Consider the following 13,876-nt stretch of genomic DNA (forward strand, 5'->3'; position numbering starts at 1 on the left):
AAATCAAATTTATCTTTAACCTGATAACATTACCAGGTCAAGCATTTATTGCACAATTATGAGTCTGTGCTTGTGTTAAAATGTGTGTGCACATGTAGTGTTGTTAGTGTTGAATAAGCTTAAAACACTGAGAGATACACTAACTGTTACTGTCATCTCTCAAAACAGTGCAGGAGAAATTAAAGGCAAACAGAAAGATGTCATTCTAACCATCTATTTAAGAGCATAACGCACAGTTACACAGCACTCTGAAACGTACTGAATGTCAGTGGTTGTTACAGCTGTGGTTATGGTTACTGGCTGGGGTTTGTGTGTGTGTCGTTGTAGTTATGTGTTTTTCTACACATAATGTGTTATGCGTCAAAGTTTTTTTTTTCTTGCCGAATAACGCTGGTTCATTGTGAGTAAGACTGTACAAGCTGAATAATAACTAGTTGACTGTGTTGTGAAGTGGACAAAATATCTTTCCACAGCTTCATTCTTCACTGATGCTCTCTTGGTTTGTTTGTGTGTGTGTTTTGTCTCAGTGCATGTCAGCAGTGTTTTCTTGGCGTCTAATATGATAAGCTTGGCACGAATTCATGGAGTTTATCTGGAAAACCAGCTGTGAGACTGAAGATACCATAGTCTATTATTGACCACTTGACCACAGTTCACTGATAAAGCAGCTCTCACACCACTATTAAGCCAGAATATCAACTGGTGTGCTATTTTAACTTGGGCCAATAAGCAACCACCCAGAACACCCTTGCAGCCATTTAGCATTGTACTTAAATCATTTAGAGCACTTAGTTTAGTTTCTTATAGTCTCCTCAATGTCTCTCCTCAATCTCTTTGACTGTAAGGCAGAGAACATGGTGTATTTTTGTGTGATTTAAGATGCGTCCCAATTCGCGTACTTATGCACTATTCTGCCGTTTTGTAGTATAAATAGTGCAAGTTTTGTGTTCACACTGAAAATTCCACAAAGAAAAAGTGCACTTTAAATACCTGGATGATGCACTTAACCGAAACCCCCCCCCCCCCCCAAAGTGTGGAATGTTGGACAACTGTTGCAGTTTTATTTACGTATAGTGGAGGGGGGAAGGGATATCAGAATCCAATGTTGAATGACAAAAAATCATATAAAGTTCATACACTACATGGTTGAGTACATAGTGTATAAGTGCATAGTGTATAGTGTGTCATTTGGGATGCAACTCAGTCTTCAGAAGCAAAAACTATAATACTATTGTTTTGGCAAATAAAGTATATTTTGCTAGTAGATGGCATTAGGGCCATAAACTGACTTGCCTTAAAATGACTTTTGAACACTTTTTTTTTTTTTTTTTTTTTTTTTTTTTGTCTGGATCATTATCCATTAGCATAAGAAAAACTTGAGACTTTCATTATATTGACCAATTTGGTTTAACCAAAATTGTTTTGACCATGGTGAATGTCACTATATTCAATATACACTATAAATGTTTGGGGTCACCAAGTCTCACCAAGGCTTTGATTATTTTAAATAATTTGTAATATAATAATATACTGTGTAATATTGTGAAATTACACAAATTAAAGCCATTACTCCAGCCTTCAGTGTCACGTAATCCTTCAGAAATCATTCTAATATGCTGATTTGCAGCTCAAGAAACATTTCGTATTGTTATCAATGTTGAAAACGGTTGTGCTGCATTTTTTTTTTTTTTTTTTTTTTTTTTTTTTTGTGGAAACCGTGATACATTCGGGATTCTTTAATGAATAGAAAGTTCAAAAGACCAGCATTTATTTGAAATATAAATCTTTTGCAACATTGTAAATGTCTTTACTGTTTCTTTTGATCAATTTAATGCATTCTTCCTACTAAAAAGTATTAGTTTCATTTAAAAAAATCGTACTGACCCCAAACTTTTGAATGGTAGTGTGCACAATAATAATAATAATATTGATAATAATTTGATGATGAGATGATTGTGGTGGTCATAAAGTGTATCTCACTCTCCAGAGGAGCTGTGAACTCAATGAACATGCATTCGGATGGATTATCACTGTTAATCTGAGCAGATTTGTGTGGGCTTTTAATCTCCCATTTTGAGTTAAGACCAACTTTAGTGAAACTGGCACATTTTATATTGTCTTTTCGTTTGTCATATCATCACCATCTCTCTCTCTCTTTCTCATCCACCAGGTCTAAAACTGCATGGACAGACTCTTGGCTGCTTAGCAACCAAGCATTCTAATACACACAGGAGGGCCCCTTAATTCTACAGAAGTTGCATCCAGAAGGAGGTAATCTGCCCACCCATACGCTCCCACACACACACACACACACCATTGTGTTTTCATGTTTTATGGGGACTTTTCATAGACATAATGATTTGTATACTGTACTTTACATTTTCAAAAACATCACTTAGTATCACTATGATTTATAAGCTGTTTTCCTCATGGAGACCAAAAAATGTCCCCACATGGACAAGGATTTCAGATATTGCCATCTTCGTGGGGACATTTTGTCCTCATAACATAGGGTTTACCTGGACCACACACATATGCACATGCATACACACAGACATTCTTAGTCAGCAGGAAACTTCAAGCTTCATGACTCATTGTTAGCCACGAAAACCCCAGCACTCTTCAACAGTGTGTTTAATGAAAATCTTGGAGTTTTATTTGTGATTATATGGTATTTGTATGTGGTGTTTATGCATATGTTGCAGAGCAGGAAGGATTGTCCCTGCTGCTGCGTATTCTGGCATGGAGGGTTCTGGGTAAGGGGAAAAAAATGCATTCCAGGGCTACCTCCGAAAAGTCACTGGCTCTCTGACACATACACGCACACACTCACAGAATCAATTCTGGTTGGTTACTGCGGCACGATTTGGCTGCAGCTACAGATAGAGGGGAGGGGTCTCTCTCTCTCTCTCTCTCTCTCTCTCTCTCTCTCTCTTTCTCTATGAGTCTCCGCTCAGTCTGAAACTGCGCTCTTGCAGTGCTTTTGGATCACATGAAACAGGACATTCTGTCCGGGACTGGTTTACCTGTGGAAATGTGCGTTTTGATCAAATCAAATACACTCTAGGATTGATTGGAAACACTTGAAAAGCAGGTACGTTTTCTGTGTCATGTAAATCATTAATTGCGTAGTTGCACGACAGAGCCTCTAACTTTTCTTCAGCTGTATGAGAAGGATGTTTTCATGGTCATCAGGAGCTTTTTCAATAACAATCACAGTCTAAATAACTTATATTAGGATTGGAATGTAGATGTTTATACATTATTGGAGCATTGAGTTTGTTCATATTGCGATTTGAACCTCATATTCGCCAATCTATGTATTTGTATGGTGCCACACTAATTACATGTACAGTTAGGCAATGTAATGTTGATTTGATTGTGCATGTGATCATGCTGGTATTGATAAGTGTGTTTGTTCTTAGAATCCGAATCACTGTGGCATATGAATGATGTAGTTATTAGAGCACATCCTCTTTTTGGATGCTTTCCAGGGCTCTTTGACATAACCAGGGTGATCTATTGATCTGTTTATGCATGTATCCTTGCCACAACATTACACACCAAAGTCAAAATGCACCAGACACGATCACTGCTTTAGAGGGACGTGACTGCGTTATATGACTATTTGCTTCAGTAAGTATATGGACCTACTTGTATATACCTTACTCTTCCTAGCCTAATGAAATTCATAACCACTAACCACACTTTTGCACTTAATTGACCCATAAATCTATATTTTAATGGAGCACTGTAAAAATAATGTTTGTAAAAAAAAAAAGGAAGAGTCATCTGTAGAGGCTTGTGGGTATTTTGTTATCGGAGACAACTCATCTCTATGGCAACTGTTTGGTTCTGACAGAAGTGTTTGGGAACCGAGATAAATCCAGAGGAATTAAGGGGGCCTTTGAGAATATTCAGTGTGAAACTTCCTCAATTTATACAGATGGGTTAAAATAGTGTTTGACTGTGAAATAATCTTCTTCACAAAAAGGCTTTCAAAAAGGCTCAAAATGTGTTCAGACACAATAACCTCGTAAGCACAAGTATATGGCAATTCAGTTTAATAAAAAAAAAAAAAAATTCTGCATCATCACATTTTGATTTTGCATGTTCTCATTTCCCAGTTGCTCTCTGTGCTAAAATGCATTGATTGAATGTAATAAGAACCTAATGGCAAAACATTAGATTGAGCTGATTTCAGTAAAAAAAAAGTTCATTTGTGGCTTCACACACACAAACAAGTAGAATAAAAATGATTAGGCATGGTTAAAATGACTAATTTCATAAGTATAATTAAGCTGACATAACTTGAAAAACAATGTGTGTTCAACTAATAACATAGAGGCCTGTCATTTTGTGCAACCAATTAAATTAAAAAGCTTTTTTTCCCGTTGCCATTCTCATGTATTGAACGTTCTTCATTTGACCTATTAATATGTTATCATCATAGCCATAAGCACTATATGCGGTTTTCTTCTAAGCAGCGTAATTACAGCTCTCAAACAACAGCACACTGCATATCTGATCATTTATATGAAAATAAACAAGTACATTCTTGTTTCAGAATATTCATGGCATTACATGAGTTTTTGTATTTTATGTAGTATAACTCACCATATAGATTCATTGTAAATGACATTGAGGATAACTTAGTTAAGCGTGCCAGAAAAACTGACTAGATAAATATCAACTGACCTAGGGTCCTCTGACTTTTAGTTCATTAATGATTGCTTAAGAATTCAAGCGCCAGTAGATCTTTAGCTTTTTCTTAATGTGTTTAGCATTTCTTCTTGTCAATTTATGGCCTGTGTTGAGTTGTGCAAATTTGGACTTGATGCTCTGGCATTAGAATAAGCCAATAAGATCAGTTTTGGCACCAAGAGCTACTCTTGGGGAATAAACACCTTTTCAACCGCTGTAGCACCAGCCTGCTAATGCTCAACTATGCAGTATAATTACACAGTATGGAGAGAGACACAAAAAGACTAATACTCTATATCTATATTGTATTCTATAGTTTACAGAGAAATCTGTTATTTTACAGTTTTACTATACAAAATCACTCTTAAGATACCTTTATTAGTATTACTCTGCTTGTGCAATGCAACCAGACTGTTATCAGAAAGCATAAGTAAAGTTATCACATTGTGCAAAGTTCATCTGTTTCTGAGTCTGTGCTGTTTTCAGTGGAACAGTTTTTAATGGAACAGCTTTAGTCCTCAGGCTGCGTCTACGTTTACCTGACCAGGGCACTTAGACAGGTGTCTGCATGTTTGAGAGAGACACCTCTCTTCCGTCCTCTGTGCCTGAGCCTATTTTTAGGACTTAAGTGGAACGTGGCAAGAGGAATAACACATATAAGAAATAACAGTATAGTGCATTTGATTAAGCTTCCAAATTAACATGCTCATTTCTGAATTAAATATCTAAAACATTTTTTAGGGTTTTGTGTTATGCAAGAGTGATTGCTCATAGGGAAACTAGAGGAGAGTGCTGTTAGAATGAGAAAGAGAGATTAGCATGAAAACTGAGACACTGTTGCATAATCTCACCAAGCATCTTGGAAAGAACGACATTTATATGGAGGTGTAACTGGCCACCTTAATAATTTATGTTATTTAAGCAGAGGTGTAAAGTCATCGTCTACAAAGATGATCAGGGCTGTCTGCACAGGCTTTAAGTCATATAAGGACAGTTGAGGTTGCAAACACAAGGAAATGCATTTTGTATCCTCTTTTGTTTGTCTCATTTTTTAAGCAGCCTGAATTTTGACAATGCTAAAAGTGGCCAAAAATAGTTGTAATGCTAAGAGCTTTCTCAGGTCATTCATTGGTGGTTTAAGGGGGCACAGCAGTTTTTCATCCTCACATGTTGAAATATTTTCATTCTAGGTCATCAGCGTGATTCATTGTTAATGGAAATATCCACCTAATTACTAAAAGCCGTGTTACAGAATGGCTGCGGTTCCCAAATTATGAATATTAACCTGGGGAATTATGCAGGTGCTAAATGTGAAATGATGCTCAAGATGCTGTGCAGAAATATGATCCGATATTCTGTAAGAGTATAGTGGTGGAGTATGTTGTCATTTTAGTTCTGGGACAAACACATGTATTGTGTATCCTATTGACAAAGACACACTGTGACTCTTTGGAAGGTCATACTGAAACTTAAGTCCTGGGTTTTCCGATACCGAAACGGCTCAGTATTGATTATATAAGTTCATAGGCCATCTTCTCTTGTTGCTGGGGCCCTAGGCTCTGCATGAGAATTGTTCTAGAAATCCACTCAGTTCAGTCCTAGAACATCACATTCATTCTCTGGATCATTCCGTCAGGGATGGAAGCATTAGCCACCCTTCGCTTCACTGTTCTTTTTGCCCAGAGGGCCAGTGGGTAGACTAGTAAAAAAAACTGGGTTGATGTCAGTCATTCACTGGTGTGATGATGATGCCATAAAGCACCATTCCCATTTAAATGCACATGCAACTTCAGATTTTTAAACCTGCTGGACTTTGAAAGCAAAACATTTGTATGTTTGATAGCTGAGTTTAAGCACAATACTTTTAGAGGGGAAAGGTGTTTGTGGCACTGTGGCAAAAATCACTTTTACATGTCTAAAATGCTCAGTCCATTTGAATCGCATCTTTCGCAAATTATTTGTTTTAAATTATCATCTGATGATGATGACGAAACTGACGTTTTCCTGTGTAACACAAAAGGAGTAATCAAAATGTCAAAATGTATATTTTCCATATATAAAATCTAAATCAAATAAATAAAAATAGTTACAATATGTGTTCAAACTGAACCCTCATGTATTATCTCACAGATATATGTAACGACTTTGTCAAATGATAACTTTCATAAGTGCTTGGGAAGAGGAACTAGGCCTATAGCTTGAGGATGATTATTGGGTGTTAGATATGTGGACCACTACGTCGTAGAGCTCATCGACTAAACCTAAAATATATCCCAACAGTCCTGACATGTAAATAAAAATGCAAACTTTTGCCCTGTAACCTCAGACACATGTTTGCACTCTGTCCCAAATTGCAGAATTATTTGAACTCTCTCTTCAAAATGGTCTCAGATGACCTAAGAATCAATTTTATATATAAATATATCAAGTAACAGAGGAAAAATTTGAAAAATGGCAACAATTTATAGCCTACTTTAAATATGCATGCATGAAGGTATACTTAATAATATTTCACAATATTATTAATTTTAGTGCATTTTTGATCAAATAAATTACCTTTCATTAACATGATTTACATTTGTTTATTTAGTTAGAGGAGGCAATTTTTTATTATTAAATGTGTCTTTTATTTATTGTAATAATATAGTCGTTCTTTACGAATTTTAGCTGTGGAGATTTAGCCTTGAGATTTATGATCTGTCTATCCCAGTGTGATGTCCGCTCTGAGTTATTTCAGTTGACAGGCACGCAGTGCAGCACAACAGGGCTCGCTTTTATTGTTAGCCAATGCATTGTGTCTATGTACACTTAAATTTATAGAAAACTATGCAAATCTGTCGGGTGTGTGGAGACCGTGACAGAGAGTGTTGAGAAATCTGACATGTCTTGTAACCTCACCTTTGTTAACCCAATGCAAGTGAATGTCCCTCTCTTATTCTCATCACACCCCGGGGATAAAAGGACTGACCCTAACACAGCAAGAATCATTGCTGCAGTATGTCTCTCTCTCTCTCACTCACTTTCTCTCTCTGGCTATCTGTCTCATCATCGCTATAATCTGAGATGTTAAAGCAAGAGTAATTATCAATCTCAGAAGATTATAGTGGCCTTGCACAACCAATGTTACACACACTCATAGATCTATGCAGGCCAGGGTCATGTACGTCATGTTCTGTATCCCACTGCTATCTGAGCTGAGCACATAGGAAGCAAGAAATTGTTACATACCGGTAATATAATCACTGAACGTACAGTGATATACAGGGCTGTTGTTGGTTGTAAGCAGTACTTTTAAGACTTTTAGACTGTTTTTTTTCTTGGTTTCTATTTCAACTGCTAATTCATGAGGCTTTTTTCTGTTTCTGCTGGGATTTGTAGTTTCATCAACATTACTGTGCGTGCAAGACTTCATATTTCAGCTCTGAAGTGTTTAAAAAAAACGTTTTGTAGCTTTTAGTCCCTGTTTTTTTTTTAGCTTTGAAGTCCTTTATATGCAAGCTTTATTATGGTAAATGGACTGCATTTATACAGCGCTTTCACAGACCCAATGGCCACCAAAGCTCTTTACATATTGCCTCACATTCACCCATTCATACACCGACAGCGGTGTCAGCCATGCAAGGCGCCATCCAGCTCGTCGGGAGCAGCTGGGGCTAGGTGTCTTGCTCATGGACACCTCAACATTTGGTCAAGTGGAACCGGGGATTGAACCACCAACTTCCGGTTTGTAGACAACCTACATGAACCACTGACCCGCTGCCACCCAAAAGCCAAAATAAAGAAGATCCACTTTCCAGTTGCCACTTACTAACAATAGCAAGTAGCAAATCATGCTATTTTAGGTCCCTTGGAAATAAGTCAAACACAGGAAAGAAAATTACTTTCATCAAACACTTTCACAGGGTAAAGAGAATTCTGTCATCATTTACTCACCCTCAAGTTGTTCCAAACCTGTGTGAATTTCTTTGTTCTGCTGAACACAAAGGAAGATATTTTGAAGAATGTTTGTAACCAAACAGTTGTGGGGCACCACTGACTTCAATAGTATGGGGAAAAAATACGATAGAAAGTCAATGGTGCCTCACAACTGTTCGGTTACCCATATTCTTTAAAATTTCTTATTTTGTGTTCAACAGAAGAAAGAAACTCATAAAGGTTTGGACTGGAGCAACTTGAGAGTGAGTAAATGATGACAGAGTTTTCATTTTTGGGTGAACTATCACTTTATGCAACCACTGATTCATTGTCACAGCCATATCACCCTGTACTGTAGCCCAAAACTGGTTGCTCACTGAAGCTAAGCAGGGTTGAGCCTGGTCAGTACCTGGATGGGAGACCTGGGAAAACTAGAATGCTGCTGGAAGAGGTGTTAGTGAGGCCAGCAGGGGTGCTCAGCCTTTTGCCTGTGTGTCCTAATGCTCCAGCATAGTGATTGGGACACTATACTATTACTGTACCAAGCAAGCACCGTTCTTCGGATGAAACGTTAAACCAAGGTCCTGACTGTATGTGGTCATTAAAAATCATATGGCACTACTTTTAAACATTTAGGGTTGTAAACCCTTTGTCCTTGTCCAAATTCCCTCCATTGGCCCATATCAGTCATGGCCTCCTAATAATCCCTATCCACTGAATTGGCTCTATCATTCTCTCTCCGCACCTACAGCTGGTGTGTGGTGCACTGTGGCTGCCGTCGCATCATCCAAGTGGATGCTGCACACTGGTGGTGTTTGAGGAGAGACCCCCTGATATGATGGTGAACCGCTTTACAGTAGTACATAGTAAAGAGCTATTCTTTCATTCATTCATTGTGTGGAACATTGTGTAGAGGTATGTTGAAAGCTGTCGTTCAAGGGGGTCAAATTAACATGCATAATATGTTGCAAAATAATTCGCTTTTTAAACATCTAATTAGTTTTGAAGAAGATGATCCGATTTTGTCTCTGTTCTGCATCAAGTTTGCTCATCTTGTTCTCCGGAGTGATATATGAACTTATGTTGTCAGTAGCTCTCTCATCAACAGTACTAGCCACATAAGCATATCTCAGGAAGGTCAACAGAGGAATAGTTTGCCAACAACTTATTTGTTGCCATGTCAATTAGACGATGCTATTCATTATCATTTGTGACATTTTCAAAAACTATAACCACATCATAACCTGTATACGGTTGATATCCGCAGTCCTACTCAATACTTCACAAATAATGCTTGAATTTTTGCAGTGTCATGAGGTCATGCACCAGCTCTTAGGAAGGGCATAGATGCATTTTGACACCCACTCATCTTCCCAACCCGGGTAGATATCAGCCTGTTCTTTGTGTTAAAAGATGACTTTTGGTTTATTCAGCGAAAGGTTTTTGTGAGTAGAACAATCAGACTCTTGGTCAGGACCATTCAGCATTTGTCTGGTAACACAAGGACACCATTGTAGAAGTAACTGTCACCATTTCCTAGTGTGTGTGTGTGTGTGTGTGTGTGTGTGAGAGAGAGAGAGAGAGAGAGAGAGAGAGAGAGAGAGAGAGAGAGAGAGAGAGAGAGAGAGACTGCCCTGAATATCAAAATAAAAGCCGTCTCCTTTTATTAGCTTTTATATGACCTACATTATCACCCTAATTTAATTGAAAAGTGTGACTCTGACATAATACAGAATTGATTGTGCATGTGCACTATCATATGTGTTTGCTTAAACTAAAATAAAGAAATGTCCATGCAGGCAGCTTCGAACAAGCTTTTCCATTACTCAAGCAGACTGACAGCTTTCATAAGTCAACTTTGAGAGAGATAAAGATTGTTATATATTATATATATATATATATATATAATGGCAATTATACATATATATATATATATATATATATATATATATATATAAGTTGAACATTCATTTCTTGCAGAAGTGATATAAAAGAGTTTGTAGAGGTTTATGCTACATTATCTCCTTTGACTTATAGAGGAGTAGTTACCAGTAGAGGGCAGTCAAGTCTAGTCCTTTATTTAGTCAAACCTTTATTTACATAGCGTTTATACAATACACATTGTTTCAAAGCAGCTTCACAGTGATCACAGGACAATGATTCAATGATGTAAAATGAAAATAAGTCAGGGCAAGTGAAATTGCCCTGTAGGGAGCAGTAGTACTCTTGTTTACAGCATTATAGAATATTATATTCTGGCTTGTTGTCATCTCATCTAGATTTGATAACTTTGAAGAGAATTTTTTGTCAAAATTTAAAAATAATAATAATAATAATTCAACATTACCATTGGATTTTCTTTTTCTTATATGACCCTGGTTTCCCTGTGTTTATCTCAGGCTCTATAGTATTTATATTTCTAACAGTACAGATCAGGACTAGATGAAATGTAATTGACATGCTGTTGTCTTTTTTTGTTTTTTAGAGTCATTAAAAGTGTGTCAGCAAAACCATGGACGCCATCTTCTGAATGATCAAAGGAATAGACTTTCTATGATGAGAAACACCATAATCCCATCTTCTACAAAGTTAAGTATTAACTGTTTATCAGGGCTGAATTGGATCTAGCTATGGGGGATTTGACTGTATGATAGTGTCTCAACCCACCTGTCTCATGGAACCACCAACGAACAAGTCTGAACTTCCACCTCCTGCGCCTACCAAGAGATCTTCTCAGGGATCTCATCATGGGATGTGTCTCCCGTTACACAGTAGTGACCAGAGTAACAACACGTTCACCTCTGAGTCTTCTCTGTCATCATCCAAAACCTCGCTCCTGTACGATAGAGACGAGACATCACCGGACTCCATGCGTAGCTTGAGCAGTCTGAGTAGTGCCAGAACAGATAGTCCTCTGGATGTGGACATGCCAGATGTGGAGATGGGAAAAGCAATGGCCAACAGTGATGATTCAGGCATACAGAGCCCAGACTGCAGACCAGACTACAGTGAGGACAACGACAACTCAGTGTCTGTCTATCTGGATGCTAATGAAGACTGTTGGAGTGACAATGACAACCGTAATGTCACTTTGGTGGTAGCACAGAAGGTTGGTCAAACTGATGGTGATGATGCATTCTTGTGCTCTTCAGGAAATGATGATGATGATGATGATGATGACACTAAAGAAGAAGAGGGAGAAGACTCTTTTCTTTCTTTATCCTCTGTAGAATTAATGATGAAAAGCCAAGTTGTTGTCTCTGCTCTGGAAGTCTCCACCAGCTCTGAAGTGGTAATGCCAAACAGTGTTTTACCAGACATTTCTGAAGGCCAAACAGCAGAAGTGCCTAACGTGGCTACTGAGAATGAACCCCAGAGGGAAGTTGTCCACGAAAATGGGGAAGTCTCTGTTGAGTTGTCATCAGCCATTCAAAAAACTCACATTATGTATGAGACAGTGGTGTCTCCTGAAAACAAAGTCTCCATTTCAATAACAAGTACCAGAAACACAACTTCTTCTCACTTATCCATCTCAAAAGAGGACAACAATCCAAAGTCCACAGCAAAAAAGACCAATGATCTTGCAGGACATTGTATTGCCAAGCCTCGTACAAGGGCTCCTCTGGCCAAAGCCACAAAACTTGAGGTGAAGAGGTTCCCCAGGCCAGACCTGAGGAACGTGAAGGCCAAGATCATCTCCAGGGCTGCCTCTGCGCCAAGATCAGCCAATCCAGCAAAAACAAACACGAATGTTAAGCAGTCAGCTTCAGGAAGTGTGAAGGTTCCTGTTAGTAGGAAGGTGGAAGATAATGCTGTTGGAAAAAGAAGCAGATCATCATCAGCCAATACAAGAGGAAAAGAAACAAAGACTTGCCCAAGTGAGGTTGCATTTAATGGCAGTCAGGAGAAAGATGTAAACACTTTATACTTGCCAACACAAGAAGAAGAAACAGCAATGAAGTCAGAATGTCCTTCTTCAGCTGCTTTTAAAAATGAAGGAGAACCTCAACTTGAGAAAGAAGCTGGGGAAGAAACCTCTAAGATTAACAGCACGGTTAGTGATTCAGTTGTCCTCTTATTCAACTTCTCTCCTGTAGTTTAATTATTGATTGTTATAATTGACTTTTTATCATCTAATTTTAAGCATTAAGAAAATCCCATTTATATATATGAAGGACATGTTTATATAAGAAGGTCTTTTTTACATTTAAAAAAGTTGTTTTTTTACATTTTGATAAAACATTTATTAAGGTTTATTTATTTACATTTTATTATTATTAAACTGTTACAATTTTCTTTTCTTCTTTTACATTTTAGTAACAAAGTAATTGTAGATACATTAGTAACAGTAACTTTTACTGTTAAAAAGTTAACTTTATTACTAAAACTTTTATTAAGGTTTATTTATTTAAAAATGTTACTGTTATTAAAAATGATTAAAACTGTAAAATATTATTATTTAATTAATACTTTTATTCAAGTTTATTTAAACCTTATTAATATTAAAGCATATATTCATTTCTTATTTATTTAGTACATTTAGTTTTTACAATTAGAAGGTTTTTCTACATTTTAGGTTTATTAAAATTAGTTACATTTATTTAGGTTTATTTCAATTTGACTATTATTAGTACTTTTATTAGTATTTTATATGCATGTTTTCACATTTAGAAAGTTAGTGGTTTATTTAAAATGTACTATTGCTATTACGTTTTATTCGTGTTTTTATTATTTATCAAAAACATTTATTATTATTAAAATGTTCATTATAGTTTATTATATTATTATTGTTGTTTATTTAAATTGCATTAATATTAAAGCATTAATTATTTTTTTTTATTTAGATTTTTAATTTATTTTTCATATAGTATGAAAACTTTACAGATTATTTATCTAAAGTTTACTATGATTAAAATCTTTCTTAATATTTGATTTAGTACATTTAATATTCACATGTACATGTCTAATGAAGCATCTTTAGTCAAATAATCTCTACTGGGATGCACAGAAGGAGTCAGACTGAGAGCTCAGCCGGTTGAAACATGTTTATTTTAATCACCAATAGAAGAAAGTATTCTTGATTCTCAACGTGTGTTAAATGTGATCAGATAAACCTTTCAAGTTGTTTGTGTCATTTATAGTCATACATCCAAATCTTGGTCTACTTAAACTGAAATGTTCATTTAAAGCAACATATTAACAGCAGCTGTCTGTTTTCATGTCAATCTTCTTCTCCTTATGAGGAGAACTGCTTCAA

General features: G+C 36.6%; 1 protein-coding gene across 1 annotated transcript in view; it reads left to right on the plus strand.

The window, feature by feature from the left end:
* Positions 1-2,962: 2,962 nt before the first annotated feature.
* mtus1b (microtubule associated tumor suppressor 1b) overlaps positions 2,963-13,876 on the plus strand; it is a 44,303-nt gene continuing 33,389 nt past the window's right edge. Inside the window, exons 1-2 of the mRNA XM_056256787.1 lie at positions 2,963-3,094; positions 11,105-12,673. Of these exons, the coding sequence (XP_056112762.1) occupies positions 11,267-12,673 (1,407 nt within the window). The 5' untranslated portion in view covers positions 2,963-3,094; positions 11,105-11,266. The remainder of the gene's footprint in view (positions 3,095-11,104; positions 12,674-13,876) is intronic.

Source organism: Rhinichthys klamathensis, unplaced genomic scaffold, assembly GCF_029890125.1.
Source record: "Rhinichthys klamathensis goyatoka isolate OS25496 unplaced genomic scaffold, OSU_Roscu_1.1 h1tg000133l_1, whole genome shotgun sequence".
NCBI classification, from domain to species: Eukaryota; Metazoa; Chordata; class Actinopteri; order Cypriniformes; family Leuciscidae; genus Rhinichthys; species Rhinichthys klamathensis.